This window comes from Heterocephalus glaber, unplaced genomic scaffold (genome assembly GCF_053883595.1).
Source record: "Heterocephalus glaber isolate CG9 unplaced genomic scaffold, H.glaber_assembly_v1.0 deba00001537, whole genome shotgun sequence".
Classification (NCBI taxonomy): domain Eukaryota; kingdom Metazoa; phylum Chordata; class Mammalia; order Rodentia; family Bathyergidae; genus Heterocephalus; species Heterocephalus glaber.
The window spans coordinates 5,361,251-5,387,353 of NW_028258332.1; the positions used below are offsets into that span (position 1 = coordinate 5,361,251).

General features: G+C 39.0%; 1 protein-coding gene across 2 annotated transcripts in view; it reads left to right on the forward strand.

The window, feature by feature from the left end:
• Positions 1-26,103, forward strand: part of Adcy2 (adenylate cyclase 2) — a 405,544-nt gene that overhangs the window by 310,557 nt on the left and 68,884 nt on the right. For both annotated transcript variants that reach the window (XM_004845165.4, XM_021258598.2), the window contains 3 exons: positions 3,028-3,108; positions 8,556-8,625; positions 11,206-11,303. In XM_004845165.4, coding sequence (XP_004845222.1) covers positions 3,028-3,108; positions 8,556-8,625; positions 11,206-11,303 — 249 coding nt within the window. The remainder of the gene's footprint in view (positions 1-3,027; positions 3,109-8,555; positions 8,626-11,205; positions 11,304-26,103) is intronic.

Sequence of the window (26,103 nt, forward strand, 5' to 3'; positions counted from 1 at the left end):
ATCACTATTCGTGATAAATCACAGGCACGCACTACCCTTTGTACTGCATGTTCCTCCACCTCTGGTGCTCATTTTTATTTAATATTGGTTTTGAAGTCACCCACATGAATAGTAGGAGATTGGAATGATTAGTATAAGATATAATCCCAAAAGGTAAAGTGCCCCTTCTTTCTTCACAAAGAGGTCATTTTATTGGCGACACCAAGAAGTTTACAGAAATAAAAGAAAAAAATTCAAGATTCAATATATTGTCTTGTAGAAAATGTATTGTATCCAAGTAAAAGCTAAATGCACTTAGATCTTCACCTGCCAAACCATGGCAATAGTACACATTTTTAAAGAATTCTTCTTTATGACTTCATTTATTGTAATGGGCTCCATTCTGTTTTGTGCAAATTTGAAATTTTAGCTTTGAAATGTATACTTATATTCCTTATGTTATAAGAACAATCTGATTCTTGGACCTTCAGAGCATTATTTTATGGTGGCATATATCATATTTAAGAAAACTTAAACTACTTTTAAGAATATTATGGACCCCATGAGATGCCTTGAGAAGGCCTACCTTGAAGGCCAGTGAGATGCCAGCACATGCATGAGCTGCTGTTCTTAGAAATTTCATGAGCCTCCTTTTGCTTTATCATTTCTGTTGTCTGTGTCCCTCTCCATGCGATAGTGCTTCAAGAGTCTACTTACCAAAATGCCTCACTGAACCCCAACATTTTGTAGGGCAGTATCTTCTGAGATGAGCACAGCCCAGAATATGATAACAAAATGCTGTTACTTTTATCTCTACTAAACAATAGAAAAATCAGATTTCATCCCTGCAGCATCACTGTGTGTGAGATGCTGTTGCACGGTCATTTTGAAGGACAGAAACTGAGGCACAGTGGCTCAGGAGGATGCCCATGGTCACAGGGTTGGTGAAGATGATGACTGAATGTGTGCCAGGCTCTGTGACTCTAGAGCCAGCATTGCTCAGCACGCCTCTGCCCTGCTGGCTTCACGCAGAGCACCTGCCGCATTTCTCCTCCTTTTCTCCGGGTACTTGGTCTTTGGTGGCCACCAGGCCTGTGGGAAGAACACTGCTTTTGAGTCCAACTCACCTGGGCTTCCTCCTGCCTTCTGGCTTTGGACGGCAGACTCTTAGAAACCTGTCTGAGGCTCCAGCCCTCACACATCTAAGGAAGGGTCTTGAAAGAACAAATGGCCACAAATGAGTGGGATTAAGGACACAGAGCAGCAGGAAGGCCAACCGTGGGGCCAGAGGCGGATGAAGGACCAGAAGTCAGTGCTGGCAGTCAGAGGGACCAAGTCCCGACTGCTAAATCAATAGCTTCTCCAGACTATGAGCCCTAAGGACACCTTAGCATCTCCAGAACAAAGGTCAAAAAATTACAGAAAACTAGCTGTGTCAGAACTGTGGTCCAGATGATTGGTGAACTCAACGCATGCCAACATGCTGAGTATTGGTTACTTCCTGTGCCACATTTATGATGTTGAGCTCTGTATGGGCAGTATTTATGCTAATGCTAAGGAGTATGACAAAGGCAATGCCTCTGTTAGCCTGGGCAAAATATTGAAGATGTGTGTTTTCCTGTGAGCTTCATAAAATTGAAGTCAAAAGATTCAAGTCTAGTGGTGGGACCAATAAATTAAAAATGAAAGGTCTAAGTTGCTCATAACATGACGTGGACCTCCCCATCTGTACATGAGAATGTGTGAGACATACTAGATGACTGCTAAGATTCTTTACAATTTCCACAAAGAGTGAGGGGCTAGGTGTAGCTCAGTGGTACAGTGCGCACACAGCATACAGGAGACCCTGGTTCAATCCTTGGCACTGAAAGCAGAGGACAAAAATTAATTTGTCTTGTTCAAATAGATTGGAATTTGGTATGCAAAAGCATCTTAATTCAGTTAACTCAATATAAGCAGATCATTTCATAACATCCTGGTTTTTGAACCAAGACTGCCCTCAGCTTGTTTGAAAAGAGGAGAAGCACAGATAATATAAGATGCTGCGATAGGAAGACCCATCGTTCTCATTAATGATACTTCTGTGAGATTTAATTACAGATAAACGATGTGTGACAATGCATATTTAATGCTCTTCTTATCTCTACCTAGAGGTAATTCTGATCTCAAAAGTGTTATTTTTGTTCCAGATTACAAGGTAAATTCACATATCTGGTAACCCTCCAGAATGTACAGAATCTTTTCCTTTCCTGAGACAGGAGGCCCAGGCTTGCTAAAGCCAGCTTTCAGGGGCCAGGCTGAGCTTGTTAATCTTTGCAGTAGATATTAACTTTTAAAAATAGGCACTAATCCAGCTTCCTCCTTACATCATTCTCCTGTGAACTATCAAGTTGTCTTTGAGGAGCTTCTCTTATTTAGTGTAATCTGCTCAGAAAGCAACTTACATTTTGGCTAAAGATTATTTGATGTCAAGACCAAGTGAGTTAGACTACAAATGTAGGAATTTTCTGTGAATAGTGCTTTTGAAAACTAAGGAACACTTAAATACATACAATTAAGCTTTGATATGCTGAAAATAAAAGTGTAGTTTTGAAAATTCTTGAAACCTGACCAAGGAAAACATGAAAAAGAAATGACTTGTCAACCAAACCAGAATCTTGCAGGGGAATTTCCGGAGATTCAGTGTTCTGTCAAAAAATGAAGTTTATGACTGCAGTGTGTTTAGGCTAATTAATACATCTCTTAGGACAGAAAGTTCTTTTATATTAGAGAGGAAATAGCTTTCAGTGTTGATTTTTGAAGCCTAATAAATTTCACCTTTGGTAAAAGATAAACCAACTTCTGTAGTGAACGACATACTCTGGTGAATGGATTCCATCCACGGAGTGGGCTTATGTTAATAAAGATAACCTGCTCATAGATTATGTTCTCTTTTCTTTTGCCTTATTTTAGTAACAAAATTAAACAGAAATTTTGACATCATAGAAAAATAGGCCAAATATTAATTTTCATACTATTTTAACCCATCATATTTCTTTGTCCATGTAGAACCAAGTCACAAAAGAAAAGATTTGAAGAAGAATTGAATGAAAGGATGATTCAAGCAATTGATGGAATCAATGCACAAAAGTGAGTAATTTTTCGTCTTAAATTATCTTAGTTCAAGCCCTATTATTTTAAAATGTCTTATTTTATAAAAACATTTTACAGCAGACTCTGCAATAGTGATGATGACAAAGCCAAATTTTCTGAGACAATTCATTGATTTCACTTCAATTGTCCTTTACAATAGCTTTTGCTAATAGTATTTGTTTCATCATTTTTAAAAAGTGCTTTGTCTCCACCTAGAAATTATTCTCCAAGTCAATTACTAATAAGCAAAATGAGAGGCAATCATGGAGAGAAAATTACAGCCTCCTGGTTTACTAATATAGATTCTACATGGGGAAAGCTGAGATTGTTTCACGTGACACTAACCATTGGAGATACATTGATTTTCTTGCAAAATCAGAGGATATGGAGATGCCCACTGTTCCAAATCCTAGAAAAGTATTAGAATCTGATTTCACAGGGACTGATGGAAGGAAAATTGACTCTTGGGGAGGCAAAACATCATTCCTCCCATGAAATCAAGAATTGCTGATGTAGTTAGAAATGACTAAGAGATGTAGAGAAGAAAGTTTAGAGGAGGTGGTGACTTCCGCTTGATGGACAGAGTGGTTGCACCCAAAGACCTTTGCAGTCACTGCAATCCCTGCACCCCAGAGGAACTTCATGGAGAGCAGAGACGGGCAACTCCACGTGGTACCTGATGCACAGTAGACACTCGGTAGGTGCTTGTAAGTCTGCATTATGGTGAAGACGGGTGGGTCTGTGTGAACAGCCTTCACAGAAATGTTGCCATCCTGATAAAAACTTAAATCAGTTCTTGTAAAGCAGAAATGTTTTTCACTTAGAATTCTCTGCCTGTAATGTAAAATCACAGGACCTCAGCTAATGTAGGGTTTTGCAAATGGCATGATTTACTGGATTGTTCTAAATATGTATTTAGAATATTTACAGGACTTTTGAAAAATTCACATGAACATCTGTATGATACATGTATGTGAATGTGTGTGTAAATGCATATGCATCCATGCAACAAAGCATCTTGGCCAAGCAGGAGCTGCAGATCAGATATCTATCATGCTGAATTATCACCTGCCTAGATCTCCTTCATTTGTTCCAAATAGACAGAGCCTCTACCTGTCTGAGTGTCCAGGGCACTGGCAGTGCCTGGACAAATGCACTGCTTTGGCACTAGGAGCAGTGTGAACACAGCCTCACCTCTGCCACAGTTGAAACTGCAACACATCTCAAACCAGGAAGCAAGCTCTTACCTGTGAGCAACCCACATCTGGAACCTCAGGAGCCTCTTGTTTCAAGTGGGCAGGTAGAAGGACATGTTCATTCAACCAGAGAAAATAGCAGCTGTCACCCTCAGACCAACACACAGCATTAACAGAAAAAGGAACTCATGTTCCTTGACAGTGATTTGCTGCCAGTAATATCTGAATGCCAGTCTCCAAAGGCAGCCTCAGCATGTGCCCAGGAAGGACTCCTACCTTCGTAAGCCACCTCTGCATCATCTCTTAGAATGTTCCTGCAGAAGGAATTAATAGAAAGTACAATCATTAGCTTTGCTTTTGTTTTGCTAAGGTTGCTTTTGAAGTGTCTGTTTGCTTTGTATGCTTTGGTGTTCAAACACATGCTTAGCCAACACCTTCGTAGTTCCATGCAGCTTTATTCTAAAGAAAGCTCTCATGTTGGTCTAAATGCTTCTCTTGTAATTTCCCAACACAGTTCAGAATTCAAATAGAGAAAACGTCAGTGCTAACTCAAAAAACAAGAAGGAGAGTTTTTAGATGGAAGCTCTTATGCATATATTTTTAATTAGTGTTCATTATATATTGTTATGCCCTACTCATTAGCTTCCTCTTAGTTTGATACGGTTCCTCTGCTCTTTTAATCCCTCCCAAGGATATGACTGGGGCCCTAGGCTTCCCAACCCATCCAGTTGTTTTCTGCTCTTGATATAGAACAGTGATTTCTATGCAGATTGTCATTTGTTCATTCCCTCATTCATTTAGCGAAGATTTGTAAAAAGATGAGTAATGTCAGCATTTGCTTAGCATGAGACACATGAGTCCAGAAGCTTTCTGTTTCTGGGTATGTGTCCCGGGTGGCAGGGGCAGAATCTCTCTGCGGACTGGTCTTGGAAGAATCCTAATCCTATCAGGTCAGGCCCAGCTCCCAACACCTCCTGTCCCTCATCTACGCCCCTCACAGCCCAGGCTCTGTACACAGCCATGATGGAGTTTAGGGCTTCAACGCAGGAATCTGGGGAGAGACACAGACTCTGAGTCCACCACAGGAGGACAGCAGTCTTCTGGATTCCCCTTGCCTAAGAACTTGCATTCTTCTATTCCAGAACAAGTCTCAGGGAGGAGGTGGTTATACAATTGTCCCTCCCCTCCCATCTGGATCTTGTTTAAAATTTCCTTTATTTGCCTTTGGTCTAGCAACAAATAATTATAATAATAGTGCAAAGTAAATTAATGAGTCACTTGTAATACAGCCCAGGGACAAGGATGAAGCTTTTCATGCCACAGAGCACATGGGCGAGGGGAAATGTCCGACGACAGTGAAGAAAACACATACATTTCTTCCCCTTCCTTTCCTTTTCTCCGCCCCTGCTCTTGTCTTCCCTTGTCTTTCTCTGTGGTTCCAATTGCCAAAAATAATATATGACCTTATCAGCCCACACAAATCTTTCCTATTCATTTAAGCAAACCACATAATTAAATCTCTGAAGTCTTTACCAATTAGTAGTGGAAACTCAGGCCACTTCAGAGAATTCACCAAGGCGGTTAAGTCAGTGAGTATTCAGAAAACATGATACTCCTTAACTCTGAGGACCAGGTAAGAGTCACACCCATCAGTCTTTGCTGCCAGGCAGAAGCCACAGAACTGGCTTTTCTGTGAGAAAAGAGGTGAGCCTGGGCATTGGTGGGAATTCAGTCATTTCCCCCGGGCCGCTGGCTCATGAAGCATTGTGTTAGGCTCTGGAGACTCTAGCTAGGCAAGTCCTGGCCTGAGACCTTCCTGTCTACCTGCAAGACACAGGTAACCAAAACCTGGACTAGGAGGACTGTGGCCTCCTAATAGAGTGGGAGCCGGTTTTATTTCTACTATGTAAAAGTCACTCATTTCACGTCCAAGTGTATGTTATCCTGGAGCGTTCTTAAATTAGGTTTTCCTTTCTCAATAAAGAAAACAACTGTTTTTAGTAAGTTACCTGCAAACACTATTCATATCTTAATAACTACACAGTTCCGGGGGTGAGTCCTGATAAAACGAATTTTAATTTTATTTTATGGACCATTTAATATTAATCACTCTTTGATTCTTCCAACTAATCTCATAAAAGATAATAATAACATAGCTCTGCAGCTGATATAATAAGAAGAAATACCAAAAATTTTATTTCCCTGATACTTAAAGCTTATAACCTTGAATCAAATATCATTTTTATTGATCTCACTTTTAATGGCAACTATTCTAAAATACATTATTGATTTCCCCAGCTCAGTTTAAAATGCACCATGCATTGGTGACTCTTCTGGTGGTCAAGCTGACTGGGATGCATGTCTGGCCGTGAGCATGTTAGAGCTGCCTGTGGAGAGCTCCACATACGCCTAGAGAGTTCTCAGTACTGTCCTGGTCTCCTGGGTTAGCCCTTCTTGACCACACTGTCGTGTGTAAGTTCACACCCACACCCTTGATCTTGAATCGGGAAGTGGCTGTGCCTGCAGGTGCCAAATCTGGTGGAAGCATTTCACTTGCTCTTTTTCCATGGGTCCGCCAAGACTTTAAATCCTTTATCTCCCTAAAACATTTTAGGGCATCAAAATCCACAGAAATACAGTATGACCAACAGATTGGAAAATTACATCAGGAAACTCATGTGAATTGGTAATTGTTTGAACAGGTATAACATTTTTGGAAATTTTTGTAAAACATATTTACCTCTCTGATAGCCTAGTATATACTCTCACTCATATATATATATATATATATATATACACACACACACACACACACACACACACATATATATAGTCATAATTGTAGATGTAGTTGTATGCACATATGGACATAAACATATATATGTATATATATTTGAGATTACTGCATTTTTAAAATTCGAAAAGTTTTATCTAAGGAAAATAGAAGTACAAATCCTGCAGTGACTAGTGAGCCAAACCATCCAGTAATGTTTTGTTATTTTCCTTTCTGCACAGATCTGGAGTTTTTCTTATATTCTCGTACTTATGAATATAAGAAGGTATATTTCCGTTTCACCAAGTTAGACCTTGTAAACTGTGTCTTTGTTTGTTTGTTTGTTTTTTGGTACTGGAGATCGAACTCGGGTCCTTGCGCTTGCGCAGCAGGCAGCGAAACGACTGAGCTAAATCCCCAGCCCTGTAAACTGTGTTTTTATGCCGTGTGGCTGTGTCAGACACTACATGCACGGCTTCCATGGTCATATACAGGTGGCTTTTGCACCTGTGATTATTCCATATTGCACTTCAGTGTCTTCCTTATACTCGTTCTCTATTGACAACTGTTTTCTCAAAACAGACTTCCAAAAGTTGGTCAGTGGAAACACTGTATGCTTCTATATAATTTTCATTTACTTTTCAACATCACAGAAATCCATATGTATTTATTGTATGATTTTTATGTTTTCATCAACAAACCTTCTGAACCAGTGGCTCGTTATATTAGTAATTTTAGCAAGTTTTGGAAAATTGCATTCAACCACAACTTTTACTTTCTCGAAGTGCAAAAAAAATAACAATGAAAGGATCTTCAGCAAGTGTGGAGGAAGCTTTTTCACAGTTGCGAAACTGTGTGAAGAGTTGCTTCTCTAAGCAAAAATGAGATGTTTCTTTAAAAACCAAATCCTTCCCCCCCCCCTCCACCCTTCCCTTTTTACATAGAGGGGGTGAAGGGCTCACAGGTAATGGGGAAAAAATAAGAACCAGGATGCATCATGTACAGGTACAAGCACTCAATGATAAATGTAAATGTATTGTATACCTAAAATGGACCAATAAAAGAACTCAAGAAAAAAAAACAAAACCAAATCCACCAGGAGATGAGGTGGATGGAGTTACCATGGGACTCAGTCAAGCCTCAGGGAACCAACCTATTGATGCACTTGAATCCCTTTGCTGTGTTTTCTCCTGAGTTATTTTATTTGGATAACTTGAGTTTCAATTTGATGTGACAGTTGTTCTTAATGTATACCTTCCCAAAAAGAGTAATTTGTGATCACAAATGTTGTATTTGTAGATCGTGTTAACAATCTCTGGATTCCATAACCAGTAAGTTTGCCTTATGTTTTAAAAAATATTCAGTTTGGGATGATTCACAATCAAGAAAGAAGAATCCAAGTCATGTTATAAAAAGTAGTTCCAGATGTTTGGTTGGAGCTTCGGATTTTTGATGTCTGTCTTTTTTATTTCCAGGCAATGGCTCAAGTCTGAAGATATTCAGAGAATCTCACTGCTTTTCTATAACAAAATTCTAGAAAAAGAAGTAAGCTGTTTTTTCTCTTCTCTCAAAATCCATCAGTTTTTCTGAAATGGTAGTTTTGAACTCTGTCATGAAATCGGGCTCCTGTTTTTCACCTGTAGCGTTTAAATCACCTGAAAGTATATCAGAACTCTCCATAGCATTTTCGGCGATTCTTGTTTGCATACAATGCTTTCATATATTCCTTGCTAACAGGCTCCTATGTTGGCCCCTCCTCGATCTCAACACTTGGCATTAAACAAAGTCAGCCTCATGTCTGAAATATGGGGTGAAAGAAAAGGGCAGGATTCCTGCGCCTGCCTCGCAAGCGCAAGGTCCCGAGTTCAATCCCCACTACAAAAAGAAAGAAAGAAAGAAAATAGGAGGAGCAAATGCAGGGCTTTCTCAATGTGAAATTTTCTCAGGAAAGACTTTAAATGAAAACAAAATCCTTCCTACTAAATTTACAATGTCTTCATACAGATTGCCTTAATATTTTGACAAAAATGTGAGCTTTACATTTAACACCTGTTCAGAAAAATTAGAAAATGCAAACTTTCCAGGTTTGTTGCATCTACATAATTTCACATTAAGTCTCCCAAAGTAAGAGCTATTTCAGGCACAAATAAGAAGCAGACCTTTGGTTTTTATATGTCAGTTTTAATATAGATTTGTTAAAATGAAGTAACCAATTATTAAAGGAAGGACATCCATTCTTCTAGGTCAACTTTACTTCCTCTACCTTTTTTTCTGTTGATCTAGGGAAGGAACAAGATTTGGAGGTAATTTCCATTATCCAACCATTTAATTAAGGCTTGGTTGGAACAAAAACAATTATATTAACAGCAGCATTTGCATCACTGCTAATAAAATTCTATTGAGAAAATTGAGTTCATTATTTTATGGATGTTGGATAAAATAATCAAACATCAAAAATATTTCCAAACTCCATCAGGGTCAGATTTTACAGGTGCATCCAAACTTTCCCTTATGATCAAGATTAATTGTCACTTCTAAGTAACAGACTTGACTACAGATGTTTTCCAGATTTGGTGCTGATAAAATGTGTTACTACTGACCACCTCACTCTTGAGAGATCAAAACAAATACAAATGGCTCCTTATTGTCTGTTATTTATTCCTTTGTGAAAGAAGTGTGTTTCCTTTACTAATACCACAATGAAATTCCAACTCATATCTCTGCACAAAGCCCTAAAGAAGTTAAAAGATAAGGATGTAATTCAATCCATAGGATGTAATCCTATTTCAGCAATTATGCTTATAAAGCTTTTTCATCAGGATGTAAATTATCTTGGTTATTAAATCACAGCACTCTCCAGAAAGAAAGGAACAAAAAAGAAGGTAATCATCATTTAAAAATACTCTCTTACATTCTTTCTTACATGCCCCATGTGTACCTATTTACAGATGCCTCCTTTAAGGCCAATTAAGGCTTAATCCAGGTTTGTCCACCTGTCTGCAGCCTGCATTCCAGGCCCCTAGGGAGGATAGAGGCAGCAAGATGTATGGGAAGGGACACATCAGTAAGCCGACGGGCGGCCCATCCTTCAGCAAAAGAAACCAAGAAATGCATGTTTTTTGTGGTTTAGGAAACATTCTGTACACATGCAGTTCACCCAAACTGGCAGGATCTTCATGAGGTTTCAGGGCATTGGCACGGAACTCACTTCCTTTGCCTTTGTGCTGAGCTCTTTGGAGAGGCAGTGTAGCTTCGAGGTTGGGTGCACATGCAGTCCACCCCGCAAGGGTCCCGGGTGCCTCATTGCTGTGGCTCCCCAGAGGGTCCCTCCGTCATTCCAGTCTGCAGTTCAGTCGTCCCCCCACAGGACCGTGATGGGACCTGCCTCGCCGCAGATCAACTGTGTTTCTACAGAGAGCACTCGGAGTGCCTGGCATGGGGAAAGAGTCCGTGCCATGGAGATGAGCAGCACTATTTTTAAGTGTGGCTCTGACTGTCTGTGTTTCCTGCACAGTCACGCAGGGGAGCCCTGGGTAGGCAGCCGGCCCAGGTCTGGGCAGTAGGGAGACCTCTCTGGGCCCCAGTGATTGTGCCAGCCAAGAGGAAGAAAAGAAGGATGGCCCATGACCAGCCCCAGAACAAAGCCCACAGATCTTTTCTTTCCTACACCTTCCCTTGCCACTCAAAGAAGCATCAAGATAAATGATAATGTAGAGCCCTAAAATAAACACATATGGCTTACATGCCTCCATCGTGTTCAAAACTGAGATCGTGTTATGTGAAAGGTCATCTGCGTTCCCCAAATACTTGGGCATGAGGCTCACCAGGGACCCAGGGAAATGGCACAGTGCATCAGCCCTGCCCACCCACTTCACGTCCTGGTCAGGTGCCTGCCTCTCTCCCTGCTGAGCGACAGTCGCAGTCCTCACCGTGGCACCGGAAGTCACTCTTGGTTCCTCTGGACGGAGGAAGCTCTGACTGCCCAGGATGTGCTGTTGTAGCGGGTTATGCCCCCGGCTGCCCTTCCCGAGGGCGATGCCCGCCAAGGTCCCGCCAGGGTGCTGGACGCTTGGGTGCACTCCTGCCTGCCAGAACCTTCACTCTGCTTTCCTTTTTCTCCGTTAGTACCGAGCCACCGCACTGCCAGCGTTCAAGTATTATGTGACTTGCGCCTGCCTCATCTTCTTCTGCATCTTCATCGTGCAGGTTCTCCTGCTGCCGAAGTAAGTGATGAGGTGCCCTGGGCCTGTCACCCTCACCGTGGAGGAGGGGCAACTCAGGACGTCGCGGTCACGGTCCCCCTGTGTCTTTCTAAGTTATAGCAATGAGTTTTCAACGTGGACATACAAACTCACTTTATAGGGATTTGGAAATTTTGTGTTAGTGCATGTTTGTGGTCCATAATGAATGCATTCATCAAGTGTAGCCGGTGCATATACATGACACATTTTGCTTCTTGTTATGTCCCCTCTGCTCTCCTCGGCCCATCTCTTCATCCTCTTCCCATTTGCAAAAGATCTACCTCCCTGTTGCCTATTGTCTTTTATTTTGCTCTTTATAATTTGGCTTTCTAGCCTAAGAGAAGCCATGCCATATATAAACTTGTGTGTCAGGTTAATTTCACTTTGCAGTATGGATTCAGGATGCATCTATTTTCCTACAAATGGTTCCAATGTGTCCTTCTTTATTTCCACTGTGTTCCAATACCACATTTTCTTTATCCATGCAAAATAAATTTGACTGTGTAAGTTTTATCTTGGTTTCACTTTGATATGTAGTCTAAGAAATGTGGCCCGGTCAACTTTACCCATAAAGAACACAATGGCCAGGCCCAGGGATTTAGCTCAATGGTTCCACTGCCTGCCTCAAAAGCACAGGTACCAAAAGATCCCTGGTACCAAAAGAAAAAAAAACCCACAATGACCAGCTGTTATTTTAATAAGCAGATAACACGGGTGTATCCTGGGAGGGCAGAAGCGGCATGGGGCACACTTTGCCAAATTACCCACTCGTTTTCACCTTCTGTGAGTTATGCTTCCCTCCCTTTGGTGCTGGTGGTTGTTGTTTGTTCCTGTTTTTGTTTTGGACTGGAGAATGAATCCAGGGTATTTGCACTGACCCTTTTTGATTTTTTATTTTGTGGCTGGATCTTGCTACATCTCTAAGTTGTCCAGGCTAGACTTGAACTTGCAGTCCTCCTGCCTCAGCCTTCAACAATTCTGGGATTACACATGCACCACCACACACAGTCTCCTCCCTCTAGTTCACATCCACCCTCGGCAGTCATCTTTGCCTGGGGTCCTGCTCGCTGTTCCCAGAAGAGCTATGAATACAGAGGGGAGAGTCTGAGCAAAGCATTTCAGGGTGGATTCCCTCTGATTCCACCTCCTACTGAAAATCCAGTCACTGTGATTCCAAATTATCTGTTCTCTTGCACTTTTTTAATGAGAGTAATGCAAGCTGAGTGCTGATTCTCATTTTGCAACCTAAAGAAAAGAAAAGAAAAACTCTTGTCTTTCTTACAATAATTGAAGATATAGAAAAGGATGATTTCTACAGTGGGTCTTCCTTGCCCTCGCCAGTAGCTATTTTGTACATGTCAAAGTGATCATTTTCAGTACTGGGCTTCACTTCTGTGGCATAGCCAGCACTTGTGGGCAAATGAGCTACTTTGCTTAGGTCACTTTGTGTCTCATGAAGATGCTCTGCAAACTAGAAAGGAGCGCTCTGTCTTCGGCCTCTGTGCGCCAAAGGATTTTACTGGGGCACTGAGCCAACACAATGGCATGTATAGAAGTATTGACAAAGCAAAAGGTTTTCTTTGCCTTGGAACATGTACAGTTCCTTAGCTATCTGGTCCATTTTGGGAGAAGTTCCCATTAGATTTTCTGCTTCCCTCATATGTGAACATTGGAATACATGGGCCAGAGGGGTCCTGCTAGACTTACAAAATCTTCACTGAAGTTTCCCACTGTCAACTGATCACTTTTCTCTTCAAGAAAATGTCAAGAAATTAGGTTCCATATACACAGGCTTAAAGAGCAGAGGGACTTACCAGGGTATATGGAGAGAGAAATATCCCCAGGGGAGTGGATCCTTACTGCTCTAAACTAGATAAATGCATTCCTTTTCTGCATTTCCCCATGGGACAAGCTTTCTATGTTCCCCACACCACAAGTAGCACAGGGCCTGTCACTCACTGGAAGGAGCTAGGAGAGGGCAGTTTAGAAGATGACAGAGACCAAAGGAACCATGAAAATTATTTCATGGAATTTGCTTTTAGGAAATACATCATATTCTGTCCTTGTTGTCTCAGCACTGATTTTCATGTCTCTCTTTGGCCATGATACTTTTTTATGAGACCCATGGAAGCCCATTCTCTTGTGCCTTGTCATCCATTAATCTGTCCTTTTTGGAGCAACAAACCAGGCTTTGAGCTTTGGGAAAGCCACATGGTCTGTATTTTCCACTGATGTTAAGGCCTGGGAAGTGGGGAGAAAGGGCTGAGGCCTCCTCCCTCCGAGGTTGAATATTGGGTGTCCATCTCAAAGCTCGAGTTGCGTTACCTTTCTTCCTTCATCTTCTTTCATGTTATTTTTTTCCTTTCTTTTTCTTTTTGAAGAATTTTTGCTGTGAAATGCTTCAAAGGTACAGGAAAGTGAGAGTTAGTACAATAAGCATGATCTGTCCATCAGCCACACTTGTTAAAAATGCTAACCTGTGTCTTGCTACTGTGGACAGACCTCTTGCTCTTAGGGCTCTTTCTGTTTGGATGTGCTTCCTTGTAACAGCATCTATTTTTGTTTGGTCTTATTTATACAATGAGATAGTATCTTTCTTATATTCATATGACTTCTTTCCACTTGTGTTTCTTTTCTTTAACTTTGAGTGTGAACATGCTCCTGCCATGTTATATTTCCTTTTCTTTGGTCCTTTCTCCCCTCCTTCCTACCTTCTAAAGAAGCAATTATTTTATTCTTTTGTTTCTTTTACTGATCAGGAAGTGTGTGTAAGTAGACACACATACACACACATACTTATCATTCCTTTATCTGCTTTATTTCACATTTGCTTTCAAATATAGTTTAGCTGGGTATAAAATCTCAGGTTAACTTGTATTGTTCCTTGGCATTTTGATGACAGTATTCCTTGCATGCTGTTTCCTTTGGGAGGAGCAAAATGTTCTCTTTCAGTCTTATTACATCCTTTGCAGATAACATATCTTCTCTTCTTAGTGCCTGTGAAGTGGAAGGTACTGAATTGTCTTTAGATGCGTATTTGTTCTTATGTACCTAAGTGACTGGTGTGATTTTTCAATCTGCAGTTTCATATCTTTCTTCAGTTCTTAAACCTTCTCTGCCTTCACCTCCTCCCATATTGCTTCTCCTTTGCTTTCTGTATTCTTTCCGCATAGAGCTCTTATTATTGATAGATTGCCTTTTTAATTCTCTGCTCCAGGCCTTGTCATTTTTCCTCTCAGTTTCCACTCATTTATTTGCACTTCATTCGGGTAAATTCCTCATCCATTTGAGTTTATAATTCTAATAAGTCTGTGTTTTCTATCCAAGTATATTTAATACATTTTTATTTTTAGTTTTCAGCTTTTTTCATTCAGCATTTTATTATGAAAAGCCTTTTGTGCATAGCTCTTTTTTACATAAAATATGTAAATTATCCTTAAACAATTGCCATTTTTTTCTGTTTGGTGCTTACAAACTTCTTCTAATTCTTTACAAAATGTATGTTTTTAAACACTTATCGTATTTTGTGTTTCCTTTTTTGTTTTAATGGCCATAAACTTATTTTTATTGGTACATTTTGGATATACATAACGATAACATTTGTCATTGGGAATTTGTACGCTTATGTGATATATCTTGCTGCTTCTTTATTTCCCATTCCCTTGCCCTCCCTTCAACACCTCTTCTTTTCACTTTTTTGAAACAAAACATTTATTGGTACATTTTAGATATATATAAATGATAACATTCATTTTAGGAAATTTATACCTGGACATGGTATATCTTGCTTCTTCTTTTTTTCCCTAGCTCCCTCTTCGACCCCTCTTCCCCTCCTTATTTACAAAAGCTTTGTTTCCACTTTTCCTTCTATTCTCTTATTTCTTGTACCTTCTTTTCTTTCCCCCTCCTCTCCCTTGTTCCCTTTTCATCTGAACATTATCTTCCCATTTCCCAATATCTATTGTATATTTTAGTCCTTATTTCCACTTTCAGTTTCTCACACCAGAGAAACAATTGTGGTATTTAAACATGTGTGTTTGATTTATTTCACCTAAGATTATGGTTTCAAGGTCCATCCATTTACCTAAAAATGTCTCAAGCTCATCCTCCTTTATGGTACAGTACTCCATTGTATAAAAAAACCCCACTTCTTCTTTATCCATTCATCAGTTTATGGGAATTTGGGTTGTTTTCAAGCTTTAGTTATTACAAACTCCCACTATAAACATGGGTGTGCATCTGTCACTGTGGTATGATGCTTTTAATTCTTTCAAGAAGATACCAAGAAGAATAGATGGATCAAATGGAACTTCTAGTTTTAGTTTCTTGAGAAATCTCCACACTGATTTCCACAATAGTTGCACCAGTCTGCACTCCCACCAACAATGGAGAAGGGTTCCTTTCTCCCCACACCCCCTCCACCATTTGTTATTGGTTGATTTCTTGATAGCAGCCATTCTTTCTAGAGATGGAATCTCAGTGTTGTTTTACATTGGCATCCCTCCAAAGAACAGTGATGTTGAACATCTTTTCATATGTTTATTTTTTGTTTCTATTTCTTCATCTGAGAAGTGTCTATTCATTTCAGATGCCCATTTTTGGATTGGGTCTTTAAATTTGAAGGGTCTGATTTTTCAAAATTCTATATAAATTCTAGATAGTAGTCCTTTGTCTGAGGAAAGGCTGGAAAAAATTTTTTTCCTACACTGTGTGTTGTCTCTTCACTCTCTTGGTGGTTTCTCTTGCTGTCCAAAAGCTTTTTAATAAGATGAGATCCCAGTTGTTGATTCTTTGTGATAGTTACTGTGATCAGGGTTTTGTTCAAGTTTGCCTACACTAATGTCTTTGAGAGTTCTACTTATTCTATCTTCCAGCAGATGTATTGCTTCTGTTTTAATTCTTTTCTAAACCTGACTTTTTAATATATAATTCTATGTTTTGCCTGTGGATTTTATTTTCTGTTATTTGTCAATTTTAAATAAATTACATGAAAATATCACTCCAATTCCTGTAGTTCAGAAATAGGTGGATCGTGCCCTTTGACCTGTTGACTCTCTCGTGGTGGTGAGAGTCTCCTTGTGTCCTCTATAATTTTGACTGTGAGTTCATCAATAGAGGGACTTTGGTCCGTGGTGATCTCACGTGGGGCATCATGATGGGATAGTTTTCATCATCAGGTACCACTGGGATTCACTAGTTCCACTCCAATATTTTGTTGAAACTTGAGGTCAAGATTCATGGACTCTGTGGGTCAAGTGAATTTAGATCAGGTTCCCGGGCATGCAGCAGAATTGGGGATCTCTGTTTGCAAAGGTGACTTTTTCTGTTCACACAGTTATCTTCCCTGGAAACTGCCAGGCTGGTGTACAGAGTTTTTTCCATTTTCCCTCTCGGTGAGACAGCACTTCATGCCTCCTAACTTTATTCAAAGCTCAGTTCCAATTTTTTATCAATTAAATGCCTGAAAGCATCACCAACTGGGGTGGACATTAAGTTTAACCATCCACAGCATGTACCAGCCTTGGTTCTTCTTGGTTCACTTAGCATCAATACTTCTCACCACGCTGCTTTTGAATATCCTCCGTGTACTCAGTAATTTCTCTTTTTTGCTTATATAATCTATGTGAAAAATAATCTTGTTATACTTTATGAAGTATTTTTATTAGAATCATGATGGTTCTCACTTCTGCTGAAATACCCTTACTTGTCTTCTAACTTACTGAATTATAATTATGCTGTTTCTTTTTTTCGCTTTGGTAAACCATCTCCTGATGTGTGTGTGTGTGTGAGATTCTTTTTTTGCATTTTAATTGATAAATGGGGAGTGTACATATTTATAAGACATGGTGTGATGTTTTAACATGCATACACATTGTGTAATGATTAAGTCAGGGCAGTTAACATATCCATCATCTCATGTTTTTTTCCAAAAGAGAACACAATGATCGAATGAATTAATGAATAATAATAGAGGAATTTTTTACTTGGGAAGGAGCAGAAAAGGGGGGTGTTTTCCTGATATTTACTGACATTCTTATTCAGTTATATTCATATATAACTTTTGAATCTGGCTATATTCTCAGGGTTTAAATAGGTATAATTAAATTATCAATTGGCTCTTCTTCATGAAGTTATTTTTTTCACTGTCTTCCTTGTTGTATAATTTTATTAGAAATGTGAACTACCTCCAAAGACAAAAAATGACCAAGCATGAAATGTTTTTGCATGTCTTAGTAGTTTCTTTCATATTACCTGCCAGACCGAATGGTTATGTTTAACTAGGTATGGGGAAATTGTCAAAATAAGGATGATTTTTTTTTCAAAAAAGTTTAGTTAAATATCATGTGTTTCAGTAGCCCTGGTTAAGCTACTAATAATATTTTACTTAAAAAATTCATAGCCAAATCACAATATTAAATACCTTTAAAAACTATGATTTCAACTTAGATTTTCTAATGCCAGTTTCATTACTCATTTCAGTACTCAGTAATTTAATACTCATTTCAGTATGCTGTAGATTTTTGGGAGGAGGGGGTACCGAGGATCGAACTCCGGACCTTGCACTTGCGAGGCAGGTGGCAGAACCACTGAGCTAAATCTCTGGCCCATTTTAATACTCCTTTCAAAAAAGGTACTTGTTTATGATTATCTCAAAAAGAAAAAAGATAGCTGGATGGTAGTATCATTCATATGCATTAAAAGTGGGCTTGTTTTGCTGACCACTGATGAAGGATGCCTGTGGAGGCAGTTTGCTTTGGTGGGAAATGTGTGATCGGAGGCAGGGAGAAGAGTGAGCCAGAGGTGGAAGATGAGTGGGGTGAGCACTGTGAGAGGGCAAATTGAGTTGTCCCTTGCAGGCCACCATAGGAACTATGGATTACTTGCTGAGCATTGTTGGAAGATACGGAAAATTCCAAGCAGAAATCATGATCTGGCTATGCTTAAAAGTATTGTTCTTCCACTGGCACATCAGGGAAAAAAGAAGAAGACCAGTCGAGATAGGGTGATTTTCATGGAGGGGCTACTGAGGTGGTAAAAAGTGGTCCAATTCTGGTCTATATTATGAAGCGTGATGTAGAGAGTTCTTGCCACTGGGTTGACTAGGGCAGGTATGAGAAAGTGAAGTTTGGTGGGTTTTGGACTTTTGTTTTCATCTGAGCAACTGAAAAAATGGTTGCCACCTACAGAAAGGAAGAATCCCAAGGGAGGAACAACTGGAGAGATATGTGGGCTCTGGGGCTCAATTATAGACATCAAAGATACCCATGTGAATTAGATACTCAGGAGGTAGAGATTCATGGACAGAGGGAGCAAGTGAGCCCAGGGTTTACAGGAGGAGTTTTACAGGCTGGAGATTTAATCTGGAAAATTCAGCACTTAGGTAGAATTTAAATCCTCATGCTAGGATGATGAGCTCACCTAGAAGTAAGAATAGAAAAAGAAGACCATGAGACTTCAGGGACTGAGGTGTGTCTGAAAACTCAGATCCTCGGCCCTGGTTGTCACTGTGGAGGGACAGTTTGGTTATCCAGAGATTATCTTGTTTCGCTTTCCAACATCTTAGGACCTACATTGGCCAGAACATCTCAAAGCTCACAGGAAGGCTCTTGTAATGTCAACGAATATTTAAATGCCATTTCCTCCTTGTAAATGGTTTCTTCTTTATCCTTTTAATTTTACTGACTTCCCTTTCGTGTTGAAATTGTCATTTAAAAAAGAGCAATTTGTATTATTTTACTCTAGAATAATTAAAAGTTCTCTTTGCTTGGTTTGCACTATTTTTGCAGAATCCCATGCAGCAGATGTGAATAATTGACAGGAATCTTTCTTTTAGGAGGAATGAGGGTAATGAGGAGAGGGCATGAAAATAATTATACTAAGTATAATTTTAGAAAAATATATTCTTTCCCTATAGCAATGGCTTGTAATGAGTATGAGTTTTAGGTGTTGATGGGGAGGCATAGCTGCTAGTTTGTTCTAGCAAAACACGATTTCCTCCCTGTCAGTGCCACCTTTCTACAATAAAAGCAAAAACACAGATAAGGAAAAACACAGACTGCCTCAAGTTAGCCTGTTGCATAGACTTGACAATATATTAATTAAAGTGCTAAAGTCAAACATCATCACTAAAAGGTGTCATTTTGCTTGCCTCGAGATGGAGAAGTTAAATTTGCTTTTCATTAAGTATAGAAATCAATTATGCTTGTGTTTTTAAAAGGAACAGTGTTGCAACCAGAATGTTAATTAAAATTGATTAAGTAGCACAAACATCTTGTATGCTTAATGGGCCTGAACAGTATTTGTTAGAACAGCAGGATTAATGGGGGTGATTAAGAGCTTCTGACCAACCATTACTTTGCCTCATGGTATTTCGTGTTCCCTGGTGTCCTAGTCCATTTGGGCTGCTGTCACAAAGCACCGTAAACTGTGTGGCTCATAAACAATAGGAATTTATTTCTCACAGTTCTAGAGCCCAGAAGGCTGAGGCCAGGCTGCCAGCATAGGGTGGGGGTTGGGGGGGAGGGTCTCCTTGCAGGCTGCTGGCTGTCATGTTCTCCTTGTGACCTCATCTGGTAGAAGAGTTGGCCATCTTTCTGACCAGTGCTTATAAAGCACTCATCTCATTCATGAGGCTCCATCCTTATAGCCTAATCACTTCCCAAATGACTCGCTTCCAAATGTCATTGCACTGGTGATTAGGTTTCAATGTAAGAATGTGGGGGACACATGCATTCAGTCAATAGCAACTTGGGAAGAGAGGAATGTTCATCTGAGCAAGAACATCAGCATGGTTTGGGCTCCACACTGAACCACTTCACACTGAGCATACTGGGGAGAGCCACTCGGGGCCTGAATCCAGGCATAGCATACTTTTCTATCTTAAAGATAATATCATCAACAAATAAGACTAATTTCACTTCTTTCTTTCCAGTCTGATGTCTTTTATTTCCCTGGCTTAGACCTCCTGCACAATGCTGAATGGAGTAGACATAGCCCACATCTTTTATTTATGATCTCAGAAGAAGAGTTCACTCTTCACTATTAACTATGTTACCTGTGAAATTTTCATAGAGATCCTTTACCAAGATAAGGAAACCATTTTATTTGTGATTTGTTGGATGTTTTAACCTGAAATAGTGGTAGATGTTGTCAAATGCATTTTCTGCAGCCTTTGAGAGTATAGGGTTTTTTTCTCCTGTATTCTCATATAGTATATTACACTGATTGATTTTCAGATATTAAACCAACCTTGGATTTCTCGGATAAAGCTCACATAGTTGTGGTATATTAACATTTTTATATGTGGCTGAATTTGGTTTGCTAATATTTTGTTAAAGATTTCTGGGGACGCATGTATTGAGTCCATAAGAAACTGAATTTCTCCTAAGAGAAATTAGCTTTGTTTTATAATAACTTTGTCTGGAAATGTTATCAGTGTGACATTGCCCTCATAGAATGAGAAAAACTGTTTCTTTATCTTCTATGTTCCGAGAGCATTTTTTAAAAATTAGTATTCTTTAAATGGAAGAATTCACCAGTGAGGTCATCTGGCAAGGGACTTTTCTTGGCAAATAGTATTTTTCTTTTAATTATGAAGCCAATCTTTCCTTGTGGTAGATAGAGCTATTCAGATTCTCTATATCTTCTTGAGCTACTTTATTGTGTCATAGAGTACTTCTAAAAATCTTCATTCCTGCTTAAATATGTGTCTGTCATGCATCCAACCAAAACACAAACAGATAATATTAGGAGCATTGTTTTCCTTTTTCAGCCTTACTACTTAATAGATCCTGACATAAAAATCAAAGTAGTAGATTTCAGATACATCTAGAAAAATATATCAGCTCTGCTGGGCTCTCTTTACTGTATCCAGCAGATTATTACAGGATGGAAGGAGAAAATAAGGGCCTCGGGCAGTGGTGGTGAATCTACAGCACAGGTGTTGTTTTTCTTTTAAGATGAAAGATGTTCATTTATGAGTTGCTTTTTCTAAGCTAAAACCTCAGTCCTCAGGTTTAATTGTAGTGTTGGCACTTGGCATAAGTAAGTGGGTTTTGGGTGGCAGTTGGGCACTCATCTCTAAAAGGTTCCTGTCACTGGCCTGGGGCCTATGAAACTCATAATACACAAATCTATTATTTAAAGTCCAATTTACAAATCTTGTGATTTGAAGTCGATTGACCCATAGTGACCATTAAATTTTTGATAGATGTGTAACTAAAAACCAACATAATTCTAAAATCCCTTGCCCATTTATAATGAAATTCAAATGTGGCATAACACAAGGAACATGTAGGTGCTTCCTCAATACTGCTAATAAAAAAAATTAATCCTTTTGCTTTTTTCAAAAGAAAAGGGAAGAAATTTAGAGAAGTAACTATAATTCTTCCCTGAGTCCTGAGTTTCTAACCACTGGCAATATCATTCACAGTGTCTGAAAAAAACATGTGTCTAGTTAATGGATTAGGATTAGATAATAGGATTATAAACTGACTCTGGTATTTTAATGATAGTTTAGTAAAGAAGTATTTACAGAATGAAGGGAAATGGAGAACCCAAGCAGGGGACAGTAAAGCAACCAAGAGATCAGTAAGAGGAGGAATCTGCTACCACTCGTGGGTTTGTGAAGAGAGGGAATGCAGTGGGAGAAGCAGCAGCCAGGCTCCTGGGCCTTTCTGCAGACACTAGAGTGACAGAGAGTCCTCCTGGCTGAACCTGAGACCAATGCAGATTCATGTCTGACGAGGGTTAGGGACTGTAGGAAAGACGAGACTATCAGACCATCCAAAAAGGGCCGTTACCATCTTTCCCAGAAAATAAAACCTAGCTGGATAATTGCCTTGAAAGCTAGAGATCAAAAATGTCAGCCCCAGTCAGCCTAAACCATGGTACTTTGGTTCACAAACTCAATTCCTTCCACGATTCTGGGAAGATGGCCGCATTCCTGTTCATGCAGGCAAAGTGGCCACAGTCCTGTTTGTCACCCCAGTGTGGAGTTCTCGAAAGGAAGTAGAAGTTTGTTGAATGCTTCTGTTCATGAACCGAATTGTTCGTGAACAAAAGCTTTCATGAACCAAGGCATACTTGGTCTGCCTGCCTCACAGTATAGCCACTGAATGAAAGAATGGTGATGGGAGATAAGCAAGAATAGGCTGCTGGGGGGATTGTTTTCCAGACTAGTTCTCACTTTGGGGGGAAGGGGGTAGGTAGGTAGAGACCAGGAGGAAATATATCCAGCCCTTTTCTTTCCCTGCCTTCCAGTCTCCCACCGGTACTTTCACTGTGCAAACTTAGCCAAAACTATTTCCAAACAATGGAGTCTTTAGGAGGTGAATGGAAATGATTTTAAAGCAGGACATTTCCAGCACACTTAGTGACATATTTGTCGACATGATCTGCAACAGCAAGGAGCTGTATGAACAGCAAGCATGAGAACTATAAAGAAAATGACATATTATGAAAGATGTACAGCCAAAAAGCCAAGAGGAAATTTTAAAATTCTATAAAGATACGCAATTAATAAAAATGGCAATGAAAAGGAACATAAAAACAAAAGGAAATAGGCAAATGAACAAATGGTAAGGTGGTAGATTTGAAATAATAGTAACAAAAATAATTGAATACACCATACCCACAAAATTAGAGGGACCCTAAACAATAGATAGTAAGAAAGTAGGATTAAATTCAAGCATATTAAATGTAAAAGAACTAAACACATCAAATAAAAGTGGGCAAGCCACATGCTGTCTACAGGATACTGCCTTAAATACAAGAGGCAGATAAATTCAAGGAAAGTAAAAGGTTGGAAAATGTATGGGACCTAAACAGTAATTACAAAAAGACTGTTGTACGTATGTTATTATCAGAAAATGGAACACAAAGCTAAAGAACTAATAGAGAAATATTTAGTAATGATGAGTCTGTTCATCAAAAATCAAAGAACCACAAAATGTGCTTATACCTAGTCATAAAACTATCAAGTTCATGAAAAAAGTATTAGGCACGCTACATCATCATCATTAGATATTTAAATCCTTTTTCTAACATTAATGTACAAATAAGCATTCAGAAGACCCAAGAAAGATGATGAATATCCTCATTACTGCTATAGAGAACATTATACACAACTGTAAAGTACACATTATCCTAAACTGGACATGGGCAACAACCAAGATATAACCTTTGCTAGGCCAGAAACTTTCCTCATGACATTTGAATAGAATGAAACGAATTTAAAAAAATTAAATCTCGCAGTCTGCTATTTAATTCACCAAAATCAAATAAAGAATCGATAACAGTATAATATCCAAAATATTACCTAATATTTCAATGTTAAAGTGCCTGCATTGGAATAATGCCTAAGTCAAATAATAAATCATGATAGAATTTTTTTAATGTTTTAATTACAAAAGACAATATATTAATATATCTGGGTTATAATTAATGCAGTAATTGAGGGGGAAACTTGTTACTTTAAACGTCTTATGTTAAAGCAGAAAAAAAAGTTTTCAACTTTGGAATCCTGAGAAAGATGACCAGGTTAGAATCAAACAAATAGAAGGAAATAAATACTAAAGATAAAAAAATCACCAAAATAGAAAACATTGAAGAGAGAAAATTAATAAAGCCAAAACTGTGTTCTTTAAAAAGTTGAAAATCCTTAAAAGTCAGCCAAGACTGATTACAAAAGAAGAGAGAGAGAAAGAGAGAATCACAAAGTATCCAAACTAACAAGAGAGAAAGATAGCTCACTATGGCTCCCTCAGACTGTGGTAGCCAGAGTTTGCAAGGGAATAGACACATAATTGATAGGATTATCTTATACTATTCATCCAAAAAAGTCAAATGCAGAAGAGAGCAAGAGATCTGTGCATGGCACTAGAGATGAAATCTAGCCGAAGGCCTGGGGCCCACAGCAATGTCTCCTGCAAGTCTGTATCGAGGATCTGCACCAGGAAGGCCCAAGGCCAGTGGTGGAAGCTGGAAAGCATGCTCTGGCGGGCTGAAGGATCTGTGCCACCAGGCTGAGGGGCCTGCACTGGAGCCAGGAGACAACGATCAAGACAAAGGCGAAGACCAGAGCTCCCCCAAGCAGAACAGCAGCCAGCCCTGGTGACAGTGAGGTCCCAAGCTCCTCCTCTGGCTGGAACAGCCTTATCAGGAAAACCAGCTGCCACAAAAGTATCTCCTGAGAAATCAGCAGCACCCAGTCTGCCCCTCCTGTTCTCCTTTGATGCCATTCCGGCAACAATCCTCAGGTGGGTCTTCCACGCCCAGGCCGTGCTGGGCGCCCCCACTCAGGCTGACCATTAATTAATCCTCCACAGACATTAACAGGATAAATATGACACGTGTTACAAATTACCTGGCCAAAAAGATTCACAATTTAAATACAATGGGAAATTCCTTGAAATTACATCTTACGGAAACTGCCACATAATAGACAATGTAAATGGTTGTGTATTTATAATTTATTAATTTCTTAAACTTCATCCCAAGAGAGAAACTTTATATGTAGATGATAACTATGTGATACCTACCAAACATTATAAGAAACAAGATGAAAAGAACTGATCAAATTTTATAATTGTAAATAGACAGAAATGCCCCATTCATGGAAAGAGGCTAAAGGGGTTGGAGCTATTAACCAAAAGTCCCCCCTACACTGTACATAAGAAATCTGGCTGTAATACAAAAGCAACGGAAGGTTGGAAATGGAGGATGGAGAACAGCTATTACAGGAAACGGCTACAGAAAAAAAAATAAACCCACAATAATATAAATTTCTGGCAATATAAAATTCAAATGAAAGACATTAAATATGAAAAAATATTTTATTATACTTGGTCTCTGCAAATTTAACCATCATAAGTTTTTATGTAATCCATCATCTCTTTGAAGTATGTAAAGCCGAAATTATTAAAATATTCAAATATATTGGCAAACTGACAGTACTAGTTGGAAGTGTTAATATTTGCTCTACCATTGACAGAATGAATAAGTCAGCCTTTCAGGGTTTTGAAAAACTCATCAGCCTCCCTCAGTAGATGTATTTTAAGACCACACTTTGCTACCAGCAAAAAGAATATATACATACATATTATATGTATACACACACACACACACACACACACACACACGCACATATATATATAAAATCCCAATGACATAGAAGTAGGGCATACTTACAATACTGAGAAAGAAAATAAATGACCAAAGTAGAAATAATCGAAGTCACAATTAATCTCTGGTAAGACCTAACGAAATTAGAAATGACAAGGGCCAGCCAAAAACAATCTCCTTGTAGGACCTAAAGTGAGATTAATGAATTATTCTTCTTTTAAAAGGAAAAAGAAATAAAAAATATAGGCCTTTTGGAAAGAGTGACAATGAGTATCTATATAAATTGAAAGCTGTGTGGTTTGGCTAAATAGTAATTATTGTGATATTTATGCCCCTAAATGCATTTATTAGGAAATACAAATGATTGGCCATTAGTGACAATCAAGAAAAAGAACAATGTTTCAATAAAGAAGGAATTAATATTAAAAGTTGAACCAGAAACTAATATAGAACATAACAGAAAACATAGTTTTTAATAGTGAATCAAAAACTCAGTCTTTGGAGAACAAAATATGCAAAACTTCAAAAGACTGAAAGAAAACAAGACATCGAATAAAATAACTCAGACACAGAAAGTTAAATATCACACAATTTCTCTCATATGAGAAACCTAAAATATGAATACATGAATAACGCAAAGGAGGGATAAAAAACAAGA